This window comes from Antennarius striatus, chromosome 19 (genome assembly GCF_040054535.1).
Source record: "Antennarius striatus isolate MH-2024 chromosome 19, ASM4005453v1, whole genome shotgun sequence".
NCBI classification, from domain to species: domain Eukaryota; kingdom Metazoa; phylum Chordata; class Actinopteri; order Lophiiformes; family Antennariidae; genus Antennarius; species Antennarius striatus.
In genome coordinates, this window is record NC_090794.1 from 16,097,573 (window position 1) to 16,117,532 (window position 19,960).

Below are 19,960 nucleotides of genomic sequence, written 5' to 3' on the forward strand. Positions count from 1 at the left end.
TAACTGGAACATTATAATTGAGCATTATAATTTTCTATGTCCTTAAGATTTTAACTGATCGTTACTCCAAATATTTCACCTCATTTTGAAAATTCTGAAATAAAATTATTTTATTCTCGAGAATGGACAAGAAAATACAAACCTAAGGTGTCAGATTAGACAAACACAGCTTTTAAAGCAAAATGTGGATTTAATGAAGATAATCTGGTTTGTCTGGCATATTCATTCCCCTTTTCATATTACATTTTTGTAGCTCCAGATTGAAGTGGAACAACATTTCTTGTTCCTTTGTGGAACACTGAAGTGAAAATGATGTTTTGAAAAACACAAATCATATGGTGAACATAAAGTGATTTTTAAAAATGTCAGAAACATTGAAGAAATCTGAAAAAACTTTGATATCTGTATAAATAATAGTTAATGGCCAAAAGTTTGCATTCATATATTTTTGAAAGTACAATATAGCTGGTCTGGATCTTTGATAAATCATCTGAATGTCTTCATCATCCAGTGTAATCTCCTCAAGAAAACACAGAATATTCTCTACAAACATTAGTTTTCATTTCGTCATTTACTAAATTTTTATTTTCGACGCTAATCTCCAATTTTAGAATTGTATTGTTAATTTTTTTAAAATAGTGAAGGTTTGTGAACGAATAAATGCTTCCTTTGCCTGTTCCAGAGGAAATAAGGGTGATTTGACCTACTGTGACCTCCCATGATGCACCGCAGCGGAGCACAACACAGGGGGACTACAAGCACCGGGAGGAATGGGCCTTCAGAGGACCCCAGCCGGGGCTGCCCACTTCACGCCTGTTCTAAATCCTTCTGATGACTAGTGTGTGGAGATTCTTTCGCGCTCCGCGGCCGCTTCTCGCCGCCGGAAGGTACTCGCTGACCGGCGCTGTGTGCCGTAGCTAGCTACACTCTGTGACCAATCAATGAGCTTGTGAGAGATGACGTCACATACTTTCTGCACGTCCCTCCTTCTCTGGCGTCATTACGTCATTACCTTATATGAGTCGGTGTTGCGCGGGAGTTTTGTCTATCGAGCAGCGGTTTGACGGTGGAGACTGTTCTCGGCGGGAGGAGAACCAGGTGACGAGAAAAACTGTGATTTAACCTGACGGGACTGACCCGGTCTGTTCACCGCTGAAAGGTAACTAAAGACTCCTGAACGAGCTCACCCGGTGCGGAGCTGGAGTAACAGCTTTGCTTATGCTAACAGCTAAATTAACAGCTGCGCTAATGCTAACATGGTAACAGCTGAATTAACATTTAGTGCATTAAAACCTGTGTCTGAAGCTGAAGCTGAAGCTGACCGGTTCACCGCCTGTCAGCTGTTTGAAGTCTGCCGTAAAATAACTCATTTAAACTTAATGTTAGTCACCAGAGCGGCGCTAAAAGTTCTCCTTGTTGTGATTTTGCATGAGAGCAACGACAAGCGTCTCTGTTGAGTTCCACGTTTGAACTGATCGTCGCGCAGCAATCCGATCCACTTTATTTATATAACACAATTCAAATACAAGGTTTCCCAAGTGCTGCATAGTAACTGGATAAAAACACAACAAACGCGCCTTAAAATCATGAACATAATGCAGTTAAATAAAATATTAACCAAAAATCCTGTAAAACTATTTAATACAAGTTAAAAGTGGAAATAATATCAAATAATAACAATTAAAATAATGTGGAACAGTACACAAAACTCTTAAGGGTGCCAAACGCCAGGGAGGAGAGGTGGGTTTTAAGGAGAGATTTAAAAAGCGAGAGTGAAGAAGCCTGCCTGATGTGCTGCGGGAGCCCGTTCCATAGTTTAGGAGCTGAAACCAAAAAAGCGTGTTCCCCCTCTTGAGTTTCAGCCTGACAACAACTTGTTATGACTGTAAAACTGAGCCCCCAAACGGTGAATGAATTCTCCGCTCCTCTCTCCAGCAGGTCCGACCGGCTCCATGGCCATGCTGGCTGAGGCCCGGCTTCAGGCGGAGACGGAAGAAGAGGAGAACTTCGGGCCACAGCCACTGAGCAGGCTGGAGGTGGGTTCTGTCAGTGCGGGGGGGTTGATGACCAGAACGATCATCTGTTGCTTCAACTCATCCAGACGAACTCCCGCCGGGTTTAGCTGGTAGAGATCATTTTAAGGTCTTCACATCTCATGTCATTGTAGATTTTCTAAAGCTGAATAAAATATCTAATTATTCTGACATCTACTCATTAAAACTTAGTTACAGTACATTCAGGATTCCAAAGAGAACCTTTCACTATCTGTCAACTGTATAATAGATCACAATTACATGCCAACTAACTATTAGTGTAGCTGTTAAGATATTTAAGAGAAAGTATTTTAGTTTTTCTTAGAAGCCTATAATTCAAACCATAAACGTCCCGCCGTGACGAGCCTGGTCCTGTCACTGTGTGCAGCAATGTGGGATCAGTGCCAGTGACATCAAGAAGCTGGAGGATGCAGGTTTCCACACCATCGAGGCGGTGGCCTACGCGCCCAAGAAGGAGCTGCTGAACATCAAGGGCATCAGCGAGGCCAAGGCCGACAAGATCCTGGTGAGAAACACACCCACACACACACGGGGACAGTGTGTGGCTTGGGGACAGTGTGTTTGGCTTGTGTTCTCTTTTGGGTGCACATTTTTTGGTGAGGTAGCTAGTGATCAGAGGAAGTCAGTCGCCACGGCGACTCAGGAAACAAATATGCAAATAACACTGAGTAACAAGCCAAGCTTCTGTTGATTAACATTACTTCATGTTCCTGCTGTTTCAGGCTGAGGCTGCCAAACTGGTGCCCATGGGGTTCACCACAGCCACCGAGTTCCACCAGAGGAGAGCAGAGATCATCCAGATCTCCACTGGCTCCAAGGAGCTGGACAAGCTGCTGCAGGGTGTGTGTCGTCAGCGTGTGCGTTTGTGTGTGTGTGTGTGTGTGTGTGCGCGCAATAAAGGCACAAGCAGCTACCAGATGTTTACAGGTAATGCTCAGACCTTAGAACAGCCACAGGACACGTGTGTAACAAGTTAGAGGACGGTCCACATGTTTACACCAAACATTACCCAGAAATCCTCTGTGTCAAGGGGTTTGAGCTGATTGGTTGTTTCTGCTCCAGGTGGGATTGAGACGGGTTCCATCACCGAGATGTTCGGGGAGTTCCGGACGGGGAAGACTCAGCTGTGCCACACCCTGGCTGTCACCTGTCAGGTAGGGTGGCTCCAGCCCCTCAGTGATTGGCCGTCTGGCGGAGCCACTGGTCTCTGCTGGTCGTTACAGCTGTTGGACATTTTGCACCGTTTGAATCCCATCAGTTGCATTAATGGACATGAATGCTGGGGCGGTGGGCGGGTCAAAGTGCTGAGCGTGATGAAGTTCTTCCACATGTCCACAGCTGCCCATCGACCAGGGGGGGGGCGAAGGCAAGTCCATGTACATCGATACGGAGGGAACCTTCAGACCAGAGAGACTTCTGGCCGTCGCAGAGAGGCAAGTCTGTTGTCTAAAGAGTTAAATACTGGAGCGTGTTCCCACTCTCTACTGGTTCCCTATACTGGATCTGAGTCCTGGGAGAAGAAAGGCTGGAAGGGAACAGCAGCGCCTCTGGGCTCCTCCCACAGATGCCTGATTGGACAGGATCTGAGTGAACACGCCACTGTCTCTGTGCTCCTTTACAGCCACCTGCTGTGATGTCATGCTTAACACACTCATCACACACACACACACGTTTGAGGCAGTGTTTGACATACACTCTCTGTCAGGTTTGGGCTGGTGGGCAGTGACGTTCTGGATAACGTGGCCTACGCTCGAGCCTTCAACACGGACCACCAGACCCAGCTCCTGTACCAGGCCTCCGCCATGATGGCCGAGTCCAGGTGAGTGTTCAGTCGTGTGGAACGTGAAGGAAACGAGTGTGTGTTAAAGTAGTAAAAACATCTGGAAATGGAATCCAGAATGACTTTACTGTCATTGTCAGATCCAACAACCGAACTGGGTTCAGTCTTCAGTGCAGATAACAACAGATACGAGACAGATAAAAAAATTCATAGAAAATCACTTAAGTCTGTTTTGAATACAGCTCCCCCTGGGCTGACATCGCTTCTCATTAAACGTCGGTTTTCAAAAGAACACGTATAAAAATAAAAATCATGTTTACATCATTTCACTCTAAAGTGTAACGCTGGTGATGCAGTAATTCACACGTCATGTTAGTGCACAATAAATCACTAGAGTCACTGTCAGCGTCAGGTTTTAGTCTCAGTGCAGACTGAAGTTATGGGATGGAAGAGTGAAGAAGATTGTCAGCTCCTGCTGGATGTTAGTGAAGCAGTACAGAAAACACGGATTCAAATTCAAAAAACTTTTGGTCCCCAAGGGGAAATTGAGAAAACAAAGCAGGATGGGTGTTAAACATAAACAATACTTACATAATAACGTAAATATGAATACAATGTTTGTTAAATAATTCAAAACCTACCGTAATTAGTCCAATACTTAGTTTAGAACCTAATTTGCTCTAAATGTAGTGGGTTAATTAGTTCAGAAACTAGTCAGTTCAAAAACTGGTCATTTCAAAAAAGTTCTGGATGCCGTCTGTCTGCACGACAGGAACCATTTAATTCATTCATTTAATCCAAACTGATGTAAAGGCTGCAGTTTATGATAGTTATTACCGGTTATTATTAAATATCATTTTAATTTCTTTCCCGACACAAAGAAGCCAAAGGATCTGATGTTTACAGTTTGAAAACACTCAGAGGTGTGTGCGCGTGCGTGTGTGTGTGTGTCTGACAGGTATGCTCTGCTGATAGTGGACAGCGCCACAGCTCTGTACAGGACGGACTACTCTGGCCGGGGGGAGCTGTCGGCCCGTCAGGGACACCTGGGACGTTTCTTGCGGATGCTGCTCAGGCTGGCAGACGAGGTGAGCACCTGGAGGGCGTGTGGTCAGTCTGTGTCAAACGGGACCATCACAATACCAACTATTGATGACAGAACTCGTTTCAGAAGCAGAGCTCCCAGAGGTGACCGCTGAGTCTTTCTTTATTGTCCATCCCAACAGTTTGGTGTTGCCGTGGTGATAACCAACCAGGTGGTAGCACAGGTGGACGGGGCCGCCATGTTTTCTGCAGACCCCAAGAAACCAATCGGAGGCAACATCCTGGCACATGCCTCCACCACGCGGTGAGTTAAGCAGGGTGGGGGCCCCTGGTGCTGACAACGGTACTGTCAGCTGGTGTCAAACATTTAGCTGATGCACGTCAGTCTAAAAGAACTGGTTCTACACATGTGATCCCTCACTCATTCACACTTCAAGAGGCACGGCGTTACTACATCAGATTCTTAAAATTATATACACACTAGTGGGAACCTGTGGAAATTCCACCATGAAACAATAATATCAGACTTCATATCAAACATATGAAAACAAATGTATTGGTATTATAAACCAGGTGTGCCCATCAGAGTTCTCCACCAGGGAGCAGTGCCTCCAGATCTGACCCAGAACTGGCGTTGGTGTCTTTGGTGAGGAACATGAATGAATAAACAAATACAGTAATACCTCTGTACTCGACCATAATCCGTTCTGAGGTGGTGGTTGAGCACCGATTTGTTCGAACACCGAAACCAGTTTTCCCATAAGAAATAATGGAAAGTATTTTAATCCGTTCTTACCATTTATAAAAATACCTAAAATATTATAAGAACGTGTATCTAAACAACAATGAAGACGTAAATGTGCGCAAGCAGTACATGATAAAGATAAAGCATTATAAACCATTTTGTATAATTTACTTACGTTTTGGAGAGTGGTTGATGGCACTAGCGTCATCATGGAAGGGGAATCCCCTTCCATGATGACGCTAGGTAACGCGCCTTCAGGGGTTTTCTCCCTTCTCTCTCTCTTCCGTGGAGGTGAATCTGGCTGGGCAGTAGCCTTCCTCTTTTCTTTAAGAAGGAACCTGTCCATTGTCAGTTGCTTCTGCTTCAAGATAGTGGAAATGGTTGACTTTGCCATTTCGTACTGCGACGCGAGGTCGGACACTCGTACACCACTTTCATATTTTGCTATAATTTCCGTACGTCTTTGTGTACGTAATTTGCGTATGTGTTACTACGCTGGCGGTCTGAGTCGAACTGACGCTTACCCGCTGGCCGAGGAGCGCGTTCGGGTCGACTCGGCTAGTCGAGTACCGAAAATCTGTTCGGGGTCCGATACATTTTCTACTCTAATTTTTTGGTCGAGTATAGAGGCGGTCGAGTACAGAGGTATCACTGTATATATAAACTTCATGACTCATAAAGAAACAGACGAACAAATATCCAACTGTCAGCATGGTCATCAACGTGTCTTTGACGTGGAGCTGTTATACGTCAGAAAATAGCTGGTTTTAACTCCGTCCATTGTGTGTACATGTAGACACGGGTCACACACACTAACGTCACAGCGGTTTTCGTCACAGGGAGACACCCCCCAGGTACAAAAAGTTTCGGTTACAGCGTCCACATCACAACGCAGACATGGCGTTTACAAAAAACGTCACTTTGGCCGGTGTTTTGGTCCCGGATATGTGTTGTTGTGTGGACGGTAGGCTTAACCACAGCAAAAAGCCTCGCTGGCCGATCCAGTCGTGTGGACACGTTCACACGACTGGATCGATGATATCAAGATGCTTTACAAACGGAGTCGTAACGACATTACGTTTTGAGTCACCAGTTTCTCAGCTAAACCCTGCTCTTGTTTCCAGTCTGTACCTGAGGAAAGGTAGAGGAGAGACCAGGATCTGTAAGATCTACGACTCGCCCTGCCTGCCTGAGGCTGAAGCCATGTTCGCCATTAACGCTGACGGGGTGGGCGACGCCAAGGACTGAGCTGGTGGGGGCGAAGCTGGAGGGGTGGTGGTTCATGTAACGTCACGTCTGCTCCACCTGCACCGCTGACCCCCCCCTGCAGACTGATGGTCAGTCAGTCAAAGGTGACACGAGGTCACATGATCCAGCGTGATAACATGTTGGTTGATCCAGGCTGTAGGAGCACAAAGGAACGTTTAGTGTTGAAGCACACCACCAAACTCAACCAAGAAAACAGACTTGCTCTCAAGATAATAAAAATAAGAGAAATATTTACTAAGTTGTTAGACTGAATATCAGATATTTGTTAAAGACTTTAATCATCTTTTGAAGTTTTCTGAAATGCTTTCTCAGTTGATTCTTCTCCATGGATGAGTTGTTTCCCCACAGAGCTGTAACTTTTGTTTTTCTAATACTTTTTTCCTTTGTTGACCGTCTCCACCACACTTTTGTGTCCCTACCAGAACACGTGTATATACCTTCATCACTAAATTAAATTTCTTTTACTATTAGAGTGACTTGTCTTTTGCTGTGATTGTTGTGTGTCTGGATACATGTACAACAGAACAGTTCTGTTAAACGCACTGAAGTCCAAGTCAGCAACAGAAGAACACCCAATTTTAATTCCTCAGAAATATACTTGTTTGGATTTGGGATCCAGATGATGGGACTAGAACTTTGTGGACTGTAAACACACCTGATAGGATCAGTTCAGGGTCTGACCACCGAGAAGGAACGGTTAAAGATAGAGCCGCTGAGACCTGTGCTCATCAAGTAGTTTTAATTACTGTCCCAGAGACGCCACAGGTTTCCTCTGGAACAAGAATGTAAAAGAAAGCTCAAAGATTGTAAACATTTTCAAAGGAAAACCAAGATTCACAAATATTCAGATACGTTCAGTCACAAAAGTATTTTAGACCAGGAGTTTGTGATGTTACCGTCCTCCCCCCTCCACTGTTGCTTCAAGCTCCTCATGCTCATTCACTGTAAACATCACATAGCTTGTAGAGCACAACTGAATTGAAGCGGAAGCGTAAAATTAAGTCTGATCCTTACAATTATAAACAACCTAGTTCGAGTTAAAAGGGCAAACACTTAAACATCAAATTATATATCCTGTATTTTTATCGGTGATAAACTACATTAAAGCTTTCAGTAAACATAAGTATCAATAAACTCCATTTCACAGTGACTGTACGTCCACAAAATCCACCAGGAAGGGGGAGGGCGGGTCATCCAGAGCTCTTCAGCTCCCCCTGCTGGAGACGGCTTACACACTTCTGTCAGTTAAGTCACGAAGCCGAGCCTCCAACTCATGAGCTTCTTCCTCCTTGAAAATGATCTGGGGAGCAGAATCATATGTTGCATTAGAGACATTAATCATTTTCAGCCAGACATTCTGACGCCTCTGCTGTGGAATGTGAAGGGTTAAGTGCTCTTACATCGTTTGCTTCTGTCTTGAGAGCCAGCTCAGTCCAGTTGGTGGCCTCAGAGATGTTTCCCAGCTCCTTGTGACACTACAGGTCAAACAACGTGCTTAGTGGTTCTAGTGCTTCAACACACTGGCAAACTATAGAACACTAAAACACACCTCAATGTCTCAAAGCTGACTGCCAGACTGGTGGAACAATAAAGTATTACGTGTTCTTTTTTTACAGCAATAATTCTCAAACACATTTTTTATTCATAGACACACTGATATCTGAGTTTGGATCATTTGATATTTTTAACCTACAGATCGACTGGGTGTTCCCATCTCCGTTTACATCCTTTCAGTGAACATGGATGAGTATTACTGGGCACAATGTGAGTTCCTCTTTAGAGAAATGATGTCATTTTACTCTGACTCTAGGATTTAGCTTCAGCCCTGTCCAGACAAACCAACTCAGTTCATAACCATTCTATCAATGCTTCCAGTGCTTTTACACCAACGCTGTTTGGTCTCTCGGAGTTTTGTCTGGTCTGGAACAAACCACAGCCCTCCGAGAAAAACAGGTGGTGTCCTTCGAAGACTAATAATTCTTGTAATCACTTCTGGATATTGGATTACCTTTGATACTAAAAAAATGTGTGAATATGAAGATTTCCTTCATTTAAGCAGTTGTCTAAAATGTGTCCCAGATTATGATGGAGACAGAGTGACAAAGAATGAATGAATGTGATGAACAGTTGTCAAACAAACACGCTGCCCTCTGCTGGACACATGTCAGAATGCCAGAGGTCAGGTTGGTCTGTGGAACCAGGGGTTTGATCACCTTTGCGATGTAAAGCCTCACCATCCTGGAGAACCCTGGACTGAGTTCCTCTGCCTGCAACATCAAACAGAGACGCTTCACATGTGGACCGTTCTGTGTTACCATCACGTCCACGCAAAGAATGAAAGATCACATCAATGGATAAGTCATCTGTGACATATATGCATTACTTCTGTTTTAAAGTGTCTTAGAACAAGTACTTTTCTGCAACATCCCACGACACCCCTGAATTAAAATTTTTACTCTGATCTACTTCCATAGGTCAAAGATCAAAGCTAGTGCTCTGACGTACTGTCATTGATCAAAGCAGTAGCTTTGATCTATGGTCTTACTCACACTGGCCTTCTCCCTCGTCTATCTATCTTACCCGGTTCCTGAGACAAAAGTTTAAATTTGACCTTGACCTAGTTTTCTCAAGGTCAAGGTCATCATCTCATTTTCATCCCGAGTAATGTGCTTTTTGTTTCATCTTTCCATCTGCAACGGTTGTGAAGATATTTGGTGGACAGACGGACAAATTAACACTTGACAGTTACAATCCGTCACCGCTTTGAAGCGGGATGTAATTAATAAAAGACCAACATTAGAGCTTAAAGATCTGCTTCGAACATCAGATCAGAAAATAACCCGCTCTTTTCAAACCAAGTGGTTCACTCATATTGACAGTTTTTATTGTCAGGCTACTAATTTAACGGCAAATACACCAATGACACTAATGTAAACCTCACCGCAGGTCACTGCTACGGGCTAACAATATGTGTTTTTATTCTTATTTTCTGTACACTAACATGATATTATGTGTTTTTAATGGTTTACTAGTGATTTTACGATTCCAATATTTGTGGCGGACAGTGGAGTAAAATGGTTTTTATTTTTCTGTGGATTTTTTCCGAAAAAAGATGTATAATCGGGAATGACAAACTTGAAACGACATAAACTGAGGTTTAACTATTTATTTAACAATCCAGGTAAGAATGAAGCAGCAAAATCCTCTGACAATAATCCGTTTGGTACCTTCAGGAAGTTTTCCAAGGCATCATGTAGTGTGGCAGTAGGGCTGTTCTGGTAGAGGGCATCAGCTGCCCTCCTCTCCAACCAGTCCAGTCCAGCTATCTGCCCACACACACACACACACACACGCACACACGCACACACACACACACACACACACACACACACACAGAGTCTCTCAGTTCTGAATCAGGACCCTCATGAGTCTACAGCAGTGGTCCCCAACCCCCGGGCCATGGACCGGTACCGGTCCGTGGGTCATTTGGTACCGGGCCGCACAGAAAGAAAAAATAATTTACATTACTTCTGTTTTATTTCAGAGTCTGAAAGATGTTTTATTTTGAAAAGTGATGTCTGTGTGCAATGACCCACAGACAAATGCGTGCGTCTGTCCCGGTTGACAGGTCTCGGTCACATGACAGGTTACCAGCCGTTACCCCTAAATTAAGCGACCACAACCGCTCCAGTGTTCTGGATTAAAGTCAAGGCAGATTATCCTGAGATCGCCCAAAAAGTATCTTAAACCCTGCTTCCATTTCCAACCTCACGTCTTTGTGAAGTGGGATTTTCTGCAGTGAGTGTACAGAAAACCAAACTGGAGTAGACTGGACGTCCGGAACACACTTCAGGTGTCATTGTCTCCCGTTACCCCTAGATCAGCAGTCTCCAAACACTAATTCTCATTATTGTAATTTTTATTATTTGATTTACCGCATTGGCCCAAACATAAGACGGCCCTGATTATAAGAGGACCCCCTCTTTTTCAAGACTCAAGTTTGAAAAAAGACTTTTTGAACACAAAATTTAATTTTTATACAGAAAATAATTACAGTGCATCTGAAACAAATGATTATAACAATGTATTCGAGAGAAAAAGCATGTGATTTTGCCTCATTCAAATCATGAAAAAGCTGTATCACATCTCGAGCTCTTGGAAGCAGCCGCTCTGTGAGGACCACAGAAAGCTTTTCTCTGACTGTGAGCATGTTTTAGGCGATCTTTTTGAGCTCTCCATCTCCATACATTACACTCTGTGACACCATATTTCACAGCCGCTTTGCAATTGTTTGAAGACTCTACCTCATTTATCACCATCATCTTGAAGTTTGCATTATAACTTCTCCTCAATTGCCGGTTAACCTGGCCGATCCTCAATCCACTTTTCTCCAGATTGTCACTACGTTTCTCCATTTTCTGTTATCTCTTCTCTTATTTTCTTCTCTTTTCTTTCTTACCGCTATTTTTCATTTTTTTGCCTCAGCAACCACCAAAGTCGGGCGTGGGAGGAGTTTGGTGAGACCTTGGAGGACGACTTCCAGACGGCTTTGAGGAAATTCTGCTCCACCATCAGACGTCTCAGGAGGGGGAAGAAGTGCAGCATCAACACTGTGTATAGTGGTGATGGGGCGCTGCTGACCTCAACTCAGGACGTTCTGACTCGGTGGGGAGAATACTTCGAAGACCTCCTCAATTTCGGCGACACGCCTTCCCATGAGGAAGCCGAGTCTGGGTTCTCTGAGACGGGCTCTCCTATCTCTGGGGTTGAGGTCACCGAGGTGGTTAAAAAGATCCTCGGTGGCAGGGCCCCAGGGGTGGATGAGATCCGCCCGGAGTTCCTAAAGGCTCTGGATGTTGTGGGGCTGTCCTGGTTGACACGCCTCTGCAACATCGTGTGGACATCGGGGACAGTGCCTCTGGATTGGCAGACTGGGGTGGTGGTCCCCCTATTTAAGAAGGGAGACCGGAAGGTGTGTTACAACTACAGGAGGATCACACTCCTCCGCCTCCCTGGCAAGGTCTACTCAGGGGTTCTGGAGAGGAGGGTCCATCAGGAAGTCGAGTCTCAGTTTCAGGAGGAGCAGTGTGGTTTTCGTCCTGGTCGTGGAACAGTGGACCAGCTCTACACCCTCCACAGGGTCCATGAGGGGGCATGGGAGTTCGCCCAACCAGTCTAAATGTGTTTTGTAGACTTGGAGAAGGCATTCGACCGTGTTCCTCGTGGGGGGTTCTGTGGGGGGTGCTTCGGGAGTATGGAGTACCGAACCCCTTGATAAGGGCTGTTCGGTCCCTGTACGACTGATGTCAGAGTTTGGTCCGCATTGCCGGCAGCAAGTCGGATTCGTTTCCAGTGAGGGTTGGACTCCGCCAAGGCTGCCCTTTGTCACCGATTCTGTTCATAACTTTTATGGACAGAATTTCTAGGCGCAGCCAAGGCGTTGAGGGTGTCCGGTTTGGTGACCTCAGTATTGCGTCTCTGCTTTTTGAAGATGATGTGGTCCTATTGGCTTCATCAAGCTGTGATCTCCAAGTCTCACTGGAGCGGTTCGCAGCCGATTGTGAAGCTTTTGGGATGAGAATCAGTACCTCCAAATCTGAGACCATGGTCCTCAGTCGGAAAAAGGTGGAGTGCCCTCTCCGGGTTGGGGATGAGATCCTGCCCCAAGTTAAGGAGTTCAAGTATCTTGGGGTCTTGTTCACGAGTGAGGGTACGATGGAGCGGGAGATCGACAGGCGGATCGGTGCAGCCTGGGAACGCCTTGGGATTCTCCCGGAGGAGCTGGACGAAGTGGCTAGGGAGAGGGAAGTCTGGGCTTCCCTGCTTAAGCTGCTGCCCCCGCGACCCGACCCCGGATAAGCGGAAGAAAATGGATAGATGGATGGATGGATATATTTTATTTTTCTTCTTCGTGACAGGGGTTCGCTTTGGCCTGGGGAGTTAGTTCAGCATTCGCTCTAAAGATATCTGGCGCCATCTAGCGTTGTGAATGGGTACAATGTCTACACCCCGAATGTAAGACGACCCCCACTTTTTCAGTCTTATTTCAATGCAAAAAACACCGTCTTATATTCGGGCCAATACGGTACTTGTTCACTCTTTAATTAGAAACGATCAGTATTTCTCCTATGTTGAATGTACTGATTGTAAGTCGCTATATTTCAAAATAACCCTCATCAGTGCAGTAACTTCAAACAAGTTTTTAATATAATTATTTCTTACCATTATTTGGTTTACAGAGATATTGATTATCAATTTATGAAAAAAAGGTTGTTTATTGTCTGTTGATGTCTGCATTTTACATAAAACCACTGCAGATGATTTATTATTAAACTACAGCTGTCCTTGAGTCATTAATGATTATCGAGCAAATGAAGACCGGTCCGTGAAAATATTGTCTTAGATGAAACCAGTCCATGGAGCTAAAGAGGTTGGGGACCGCTGGTCTACGGGACACTCAGGGGTCTATAGGACCCTCATGAGTCTACAGGACTCTCAGGGGTCTACAGGACCCTCGGAGACTACCTTCCTCAGGGGTAGGTAGTCTACATGTGATGAGAGCAGATTCAACTTGCCTCACCTCGTAGCACCACCTGCCAAGCAGGTAGAAGGACGTAGGGTCGTTATCTCGGAGAGCAATCGCCTGGTCCAGATGCTCCTGAGGACAGGCAGAAAGAACTCACTCATACACTGAAAAAAATAAAAAGTTATCTGTAAGCAAGTGTAGTTAAAAAAGTATTCTTGTGTTACCTTTAATATGAAGCTGTTCTTCAGTTTACCATGCATGCTCTCATGCTGGGTAGTCAGTCCTGTCAACACGGCAAACCTGAACGATAATAGGAACCAATCAAAACATCCCCAAATAGTCACCAAGGTGAGGTTTGTTAACTTTACAAATAATTGGTGAGTCTCACCATTTGTGACACTCAGCATTCAGACCATTCATCTTCAGGGCCAATTCAGACTCCTCTCGACCTACAACACCAGGTCACACGTCATCTCAAAGTCCACACGGTTTAGAGTCCATCAAAAAGTTACTTTAAAAGGCCGACATTTAATCAGAAATCTACTTTGCAGTGTTTTTATCAGTAATCTGAGAACACATCTAAGGCGTAAGGGATAGGATGTTTGGACTGAAATAATGAAAAGCTGATGTGAATCACTTATTTTGGACAGACATGCCAAACAACGTTATGGGGCACAAGCCGGTATCAAATATAGACTGGTCCCAAGCAGGAAGAGCATCCAGCAGAAAAATCTTGCCAAACGAACATTAAATATTAAAAAAATATTGTTCATCTAAAATGGAAAAGGATGAAACGAGGTGGTGACTCCTAATATTAGTATTGATCCAACCTGCAGAACTTCCATTCTGCTGTTTGCCCTATTAAAAATGTCTTCCAACACACACACACACAACAGAGACACTTAAGCAACATCAACATGTACCACAAGTGTTTGGTTGGAGTATTTCCCTGAACAGTTCATAGTGTTTGAATCCTTTTGACACACTGGCCAATGGCCTGAGCTCACATGGAAAACTTTCATCTTGATTAAAATCTCTGGGTGGAAACTTGTGATAATCATCTTACCTTGTTGTCCATAAGCCATTTTCTTTTGCTTGTCTGCAGTGAACTTGTACATATCAGTGTAAGCCCGAGCCAGTCGCCACAGATACTCCCTGTTGTCTCCATGCTGATGAGAAACACCAGCGTTCAGTTACTCACAATCATTTACATTTATCACCCAATGTAGGACAAGAAGTATTTTCCTTGTGCCTACATACATATATATATACTGCATTTATATATTTGTACATATATATGAACAGGTAGTCCTCAACTTACGAACATTTGGAGATACGTACAAACAAACGCACACCACCACATCCCGACTATTGTCCTGCAGTTCCCTTTTCGGCCACAACCCCTGTCAAGCAGCACCTCTGTGTTCACGCAGCTCTAACACTTGCCCCCCCCTCTTGTGGTTGTTCATTGTTGTTTATATTCGCATCTCAGAGCGTCAGGCTTCGTACCATGGATACTTTACTGTTTATCATGATGATAAAACAATGGCTAGTGAAGATAGTGGTAGAGGTGACCATCTCTCTGATGACAACTCTGATTTACACCCCCAATAACTCCTCCATCCTCCCCTCTTTCTTCACTCTGAAGGTAAACTACATGCTACAGAACCATACAGTGTCGGTACTCTAAAAACATATACAATGGGGATCCACGTATCTATGTCACAGAAAAACATTAATGATAAAAATAAGTACCTTGGATCTATAGCCCTGCTATCAGTCACAACCCAACTTCACTGCACAACTGGTGCGATTCAGTGCTTTGTAAATAAAGTTGACTTGACTGTTGTTGTTGGATTTGTGCTTCAAGATGCCCAGCTTCACTACATCGCAGATTTTCAGTAGGTATTTATGTGTGTGAATGAGAGGGACCCAAGTGGAAGAGTGCGGTTACAGGGTGAAGAGTTCAAGAAGGTGGAGGATTTTAAGTACTTAGGGTCAACAGTCCAGAGCAATGGAGAGTGTGGAAAATAGGTGAAGAAGCGTGTACAGGCAGGATGGAACGGGTGGAGGAAAGTGTCAGGTGTGATGTGTGATAGAAGAGTTTCAACTAAAATGAAAGGAACCATCACCTTAATGTGGTGGAGAGGTTTGTGCGCCCTAAGGATCCTAGGAGCTATGTTGGCAGGAGTCTTGTACTCCTGGTAGGGTCACCCAAGGCAAACAGGTCTCAGGTGAAGGGCCAGACAAAGAACGGTTCCAGAAGATCACATGAAAAACGGAAAAGGAAAAAATGTGACCCTGCCCGGAGGAAGCCCGGGGCCCACGTCTGGAGCCAGGCCTGGACGGAGGGCCCATCAGCAAGTGCCTGGTGGCCGGAAAGGCAACGTCATCGGCCTGTGACCTGCAGCAATCACTGGTCTGGTTTGCAGCTGAGTGTGAAGTGGCGGGGATGAGGATTAGCACCTCCAAATCTGAGGCCATGGTCCTCAGCAGGAAACTGATGGACTGTCTTCTCCGAGTGGGGGATGAGGTCCTTCCACAAGTGAAGGAGTTTAAGTGTCTTGGGGTCCTGTTCACGAGTGAGGGAACAATGGAGCCTGAGATTGGACAGAGAAGTGGGGCAGCAGGAGCGGTATTGCAGTCGCTTTACAGCTCTGTTGTCACAAAGAGGGAGCTAAGCCGAGAGGAGAAGCTCTCCATCTACCGTTCAATCTTTGTTCCTACCCTCACCTATGGTCATGAGTGATGGGTTTTCTGCAGATTGCAAGCTGCAAGTAGAGAAATACGCAGCTGAAGATGATCGAGCAGCAGAAAGAATCATAGCCCGGACAGCCATACCCCAAAAAAAGTCTCCCTCTGGAGTTGGCAGAGTTATTCAGAAGCACTTTGAAATGTCTGTTGATGTGATTAAGCGTTTTACAAATAAAAGTCGATTGAAAGCTGAATGAAGAGACACCGAGTATGAAGAATTCAATGGGTTTAGTGGTTTGGAATGTGATTGAGAATTTGGTAAACTGGTTATGCTGTTTATGCTTTAGTTACCTGAATGACTGTTCTGGTTTGGCTGACTAGAAAATGCTGGGGGAACTTGCTGCTGCTACTTGCTGGTCAACTTCTTACCTATTTTAACCTCCTAAACTATTTTATGGTTTTATGACCTAACCAGACGTTGCAATTGCTTTCGCTGGTCTGTGCGAGCCTTAACCAGCGACAAATGTGGTGCTGTTTAGTTGTTACTGGTGGAAAAGCATCAAGCCACTCACCTCTGCTCTGTTGTCCAGCAGTAGACAGAAGCCTTCTTCCTTCAATCTGGCGTCTCCTGTGTGGAGGATGTCGCTCTGAGCCAAAAGAAGAGCCAACTCTCCACTGGGAACTTCATTCACCAGCATCAGCCTGCTCCCATTAGCATCCTCCCCTTCTTCTTCCTCTTCTAACCCCCTCTCGTCCAATTCTTCATCCTGGGAGTCTTCCTGGCGAAGCGTGAGAACAGTGGCACAGCTCTTGTCCTCCTCTTCTGACTCCTGCTCACGTTCCTGCTCACCCTCCTCTCTATCCGTGTCCCGGTCAGTGTAGTCGGACTCAGCGTAGGCGGTCGAGTACCTGGGACACAGGTGGGGGCCGGTCAGAGACAGTATGTTCCTCCAGAATAACGGAAATCATCACTCACTTAACCGAGGTCAACTTCTACTGAAAAGTTCATTACACACAGTAATCCCTCTCGCAGTCGCACATCAACATATCACACATTTTTAGTAGGTAGTGACATGATACCATACGCACATTCTATTGGCTGACAACATCCGGAAGTTCACTGCGTTCAGAGACTCTCAGAGCGCAGCGCACTTCCGTGAGACATAGAAGTGCTTTAAAAAGTCTATCAGAGTGTTTTAAAGGTAATACAGATAGAAGGTGGTTTAATATCAGTATGTGGAGGGTTCATAAACGTTTAAATTACCCTAAATAATAAGATAAAGAGTTTGTCACTCTATCATGGAATTCGTTGATCGCGTGTGGTTCCTGGAACGCATTAACCACGAGGAACGAGGGATTAGTGTACATCCCAGATGGATTAGTGGATTGGTTCCTTTTGATCAGATTTAAACTGATAGAAAACTGGGCTACAGTAGAAATGGAATTTGACATTTTTAACATCTTTAGATTCTTGTCGGGGTCATCAGGAAATGTAAGAGTTTGATGAACATGTGTGATAACAGCTGTCTGATGTCAGGATATAAGTTTATCACGTCTCCCAAAAGCATGTGGGAAAATCTCTTCTGGCCTCATGAGATCAATGATGAACCTTCTGGCTACATGTCAGAGTAGCTTGGTGCTGAAACATACAGCACACCATCATCACCATAACTTAGAAGGTTGGTCACCATGAGAACTACTGGCACACAATTCCAGATGAAGATGTTTGGTAAATGATTAAATCAATGTGGAAAGTTTCCAGGTAGTAGGAAGAAGTAGAATAGGAGCAGGAAGAACACTGAGCACAACCCTAACAATAAGCCCCCTTTAGGGGAAAAATACCACATGTTTATGTCACACTTCAAATCCAAGAGGAAGCGAATAGACAGGTCAGTTTTTAGTAGAGAAGAACATGATTGTGTGAACCCGGAAATACAGGATGAGGTCGAAGTGACATTTGTTGTTGCCAGAAGGTTTTGGGTTCTTGCCTGGAAACCCACCGTTTCCTGTTTTCCCATCAAGAAAAAGACACACACACCCAGATCTATTTCTCAACACCAATCCAGGACGTACCCCCCCTCGCTGGTCTCTTCATATGCGCTGGCCATGCCCTGGCTGGCAGTGAAGTAGATGGAACTGGAGCTGGTCGAGTCGGTTCGCTCTTTATGGCTAATGTGGCGGCGACGGCGTATGCGTTGGCTGTCCTCCACTCCCTTTCTGAATGTTGAGAGGAGTAACACACACCCATCAGCAAAACAAGACCAATGTTGGCCCCCACAGACCTTCATCCCATAATAATTTAGCCCATTACTAAACGCACTGATACTGGACTTTAGGTCCAGTACTGAGGGATGTGAAAAACTCTAAACAATATGATTGTGATACTAGTGAACAGTGATATTTCCTTTCACAGCTGTCACTCACTTGACGTCCTGGATGATCTGCAGGGCGATGTCCTGCAGGCCCCCCCTCAGCTCGGCCACCTCGGAGCGCAGTGACGACACGCAGCTCAGGACCTGGTCCAGCTGGCCCCTGAGCTCCAGCTGCTGCTCGGGGGCCAGACCCTGGACCACCGTCTCCACCGCGGTCAGAGCCTGCTGCTGGGCCTCCAGCTCTGCAGGGGAGACGTGAGACTGAAACAAACACGCTTTGGACTTGTTGGACCTGAATCTTTGTCATCCATCCTCTGGTTGCCGTGACAGCAGGTTTTGAAAGTAATAATCGTTTGTGATATGTTAGCATCCATAATATATGTGTGAAAGACCACAAAGATCTCTGTCATCATTTTTAGTTTTCAGTAAACTGTGTTGGTAAATCTGTTGTGGTGTTTAATGTTTGTGATCAAAAATGTTTAGTTAAAAATAGCAAAAGCTACGAATGACACAAAAACACGCATGAACAATGTGATGATGGCACTAATATGACTCCATGACGACAGGAGGCACATCTGTGTGAACGGAGGCACAACTTCACCACACACCCCTGGGGTCAACACTGAAGGGAGGGGGGGAGGGAGGGAGGGAGGAAGGAGGGAGGAAGGGATGGATGACCCCCCACCCCCACAAACGCGCGCGCGCACACACACACACACAAACACACACACACACACACACACACACACACACACACACACACACACACAGAGTCAGCCGCGGACAGCGAGTCGACCCACCCTGCGCGTCCAGCGCTTCCCACCGCAGAGCGGCTCCATCCGCCGCGGTGAGCCGCGGAGCAGCCCGATGGGGTTCCGGTGAGGCTCTCTGCCTCCTCTTCCTCACCCCCCTGGAGATGATGAAGGCTACCAGGCCCAGACCGGCCGCGGCCCCCACCGCCAGACCGATGAGCCCCGTCCTGCCGAGCGGCACGTTCATTTCCCCGCTGACCGCGGCTCGGTTACGGAGACCACCTGCCGGTTACTGCCTCCACCTCCGCGGGACACCATCAAGCTAGTCCTCACTGCTAACACGTTAGCATGACGTCACCAAGCCGACCAATCAGGAGTGACGATTAGAGTAAACGTTGGTCCTCTATTCAGGCAATTACATGAGACTAATCTGCTTCCATCATCTTCAGGACCGCAGGAAGCTACGACACATTAACATCCGGTTTGAATTTACAAAAAGAAGCAGAAGAAGAGGACGAAGAAAAATAAAAAATAAAAAAATGATATAAATTTCAAAAAATTATTAAAAAAAGAAAAAAATATTTGATTTTTAAAATCATGTTTATTCATAAAAGTCAAATTAAAGGATAATCACGTTGACACAAAATCCAAAAGATTTTAAGGAATTCACAGCTCAAAAACAAACAATGGTAGGATTTTCAACAGTACTGTGTGTTTTATGATT

The 19,960-nt window shown here is 45.2% G+C and overlaps 2 protein-coding genes across 5 annotated transcripts; one reads left to right on the forward strand and one right to left on the reverse strand.

The window, feature by feature from the left end:
• Positions 1-699: 699 nt before the first annotated feature.
• rad51 (RAD51 recombinase) lies at positions 700-7,364 on the forward strand. Of its 4 annotated transcripts, none has more exons than XM_068342230.1 (10): positions 700-887; positions 1,936-2,036; positions 2,422-2,559; positions 2,777-2,894; positions 3,117-3,208; positions 3,393-3,487; positions 3,760-3,873; positions 4,793-4,922; positions 5,061-5,182; positions 6,748-7,364. In XM_068342230.1, exons 2-10 carry the CDS (start codon positions 1,953-1,955, stop codon positions 6,869-6,871), a joined length of 1,017 nt encoding a protein of 338 aa, XP_068198331.1. In that variant the 5' UTR covers positions 700-887; positions 1,936-1,952; the 3' UTR covers positions 6,872-7,364. The 4 variants fall into 4 exon arrangements, with proteins under 4 accessions (XP_068198331.1, XP_068198332.1, XP_068198330.1 ...); XM_068342231.1 differs by having other exon boundaries at positions 1,939-2,036; XM_068342229.1 differs by lacking the exon at positions 700-887 and adding an exon at positions 922-1,159 and having other exon boundaries at positions 1,939-2,036.
• Positions 7,365-7,619: 255 nt separating this feature from the next.
• Positions 7,620-19,716, reverse strand: rmdn3 (regulator of microtubule dynamics 3). The gene is made up of 12 exons (XM_068343159.1): positions 19,285-19,716; positions 18,537-18,726; positions 18,186-18,329; positions 16,685-17,021; positions 14,485-14,587; positions 13,807-13,867; positions 13,643-13,718; positions 13,473-13,550; positions 10,120-10,218; positions 9,106-9,159; positions 8,293-8,367; positions 7,620-8,192 (listed from the first exon to the last, which is right to left on the reverse strand). The coding sequence occupies exons 1-12, from the start codon at positions 19,481-19,483 to the stop codon at positions 8,121-8,123; spliced, it is 1,488 nt and encodes a 495-aa protein (XP_068199260.1). The 5' UTR covers positions 19,484-19,716; the 3' UTR covers positions 7,620-8,120.
• Between the last annotated feature and the right edge of the window lie 244 nt (positions 19,717-19,960).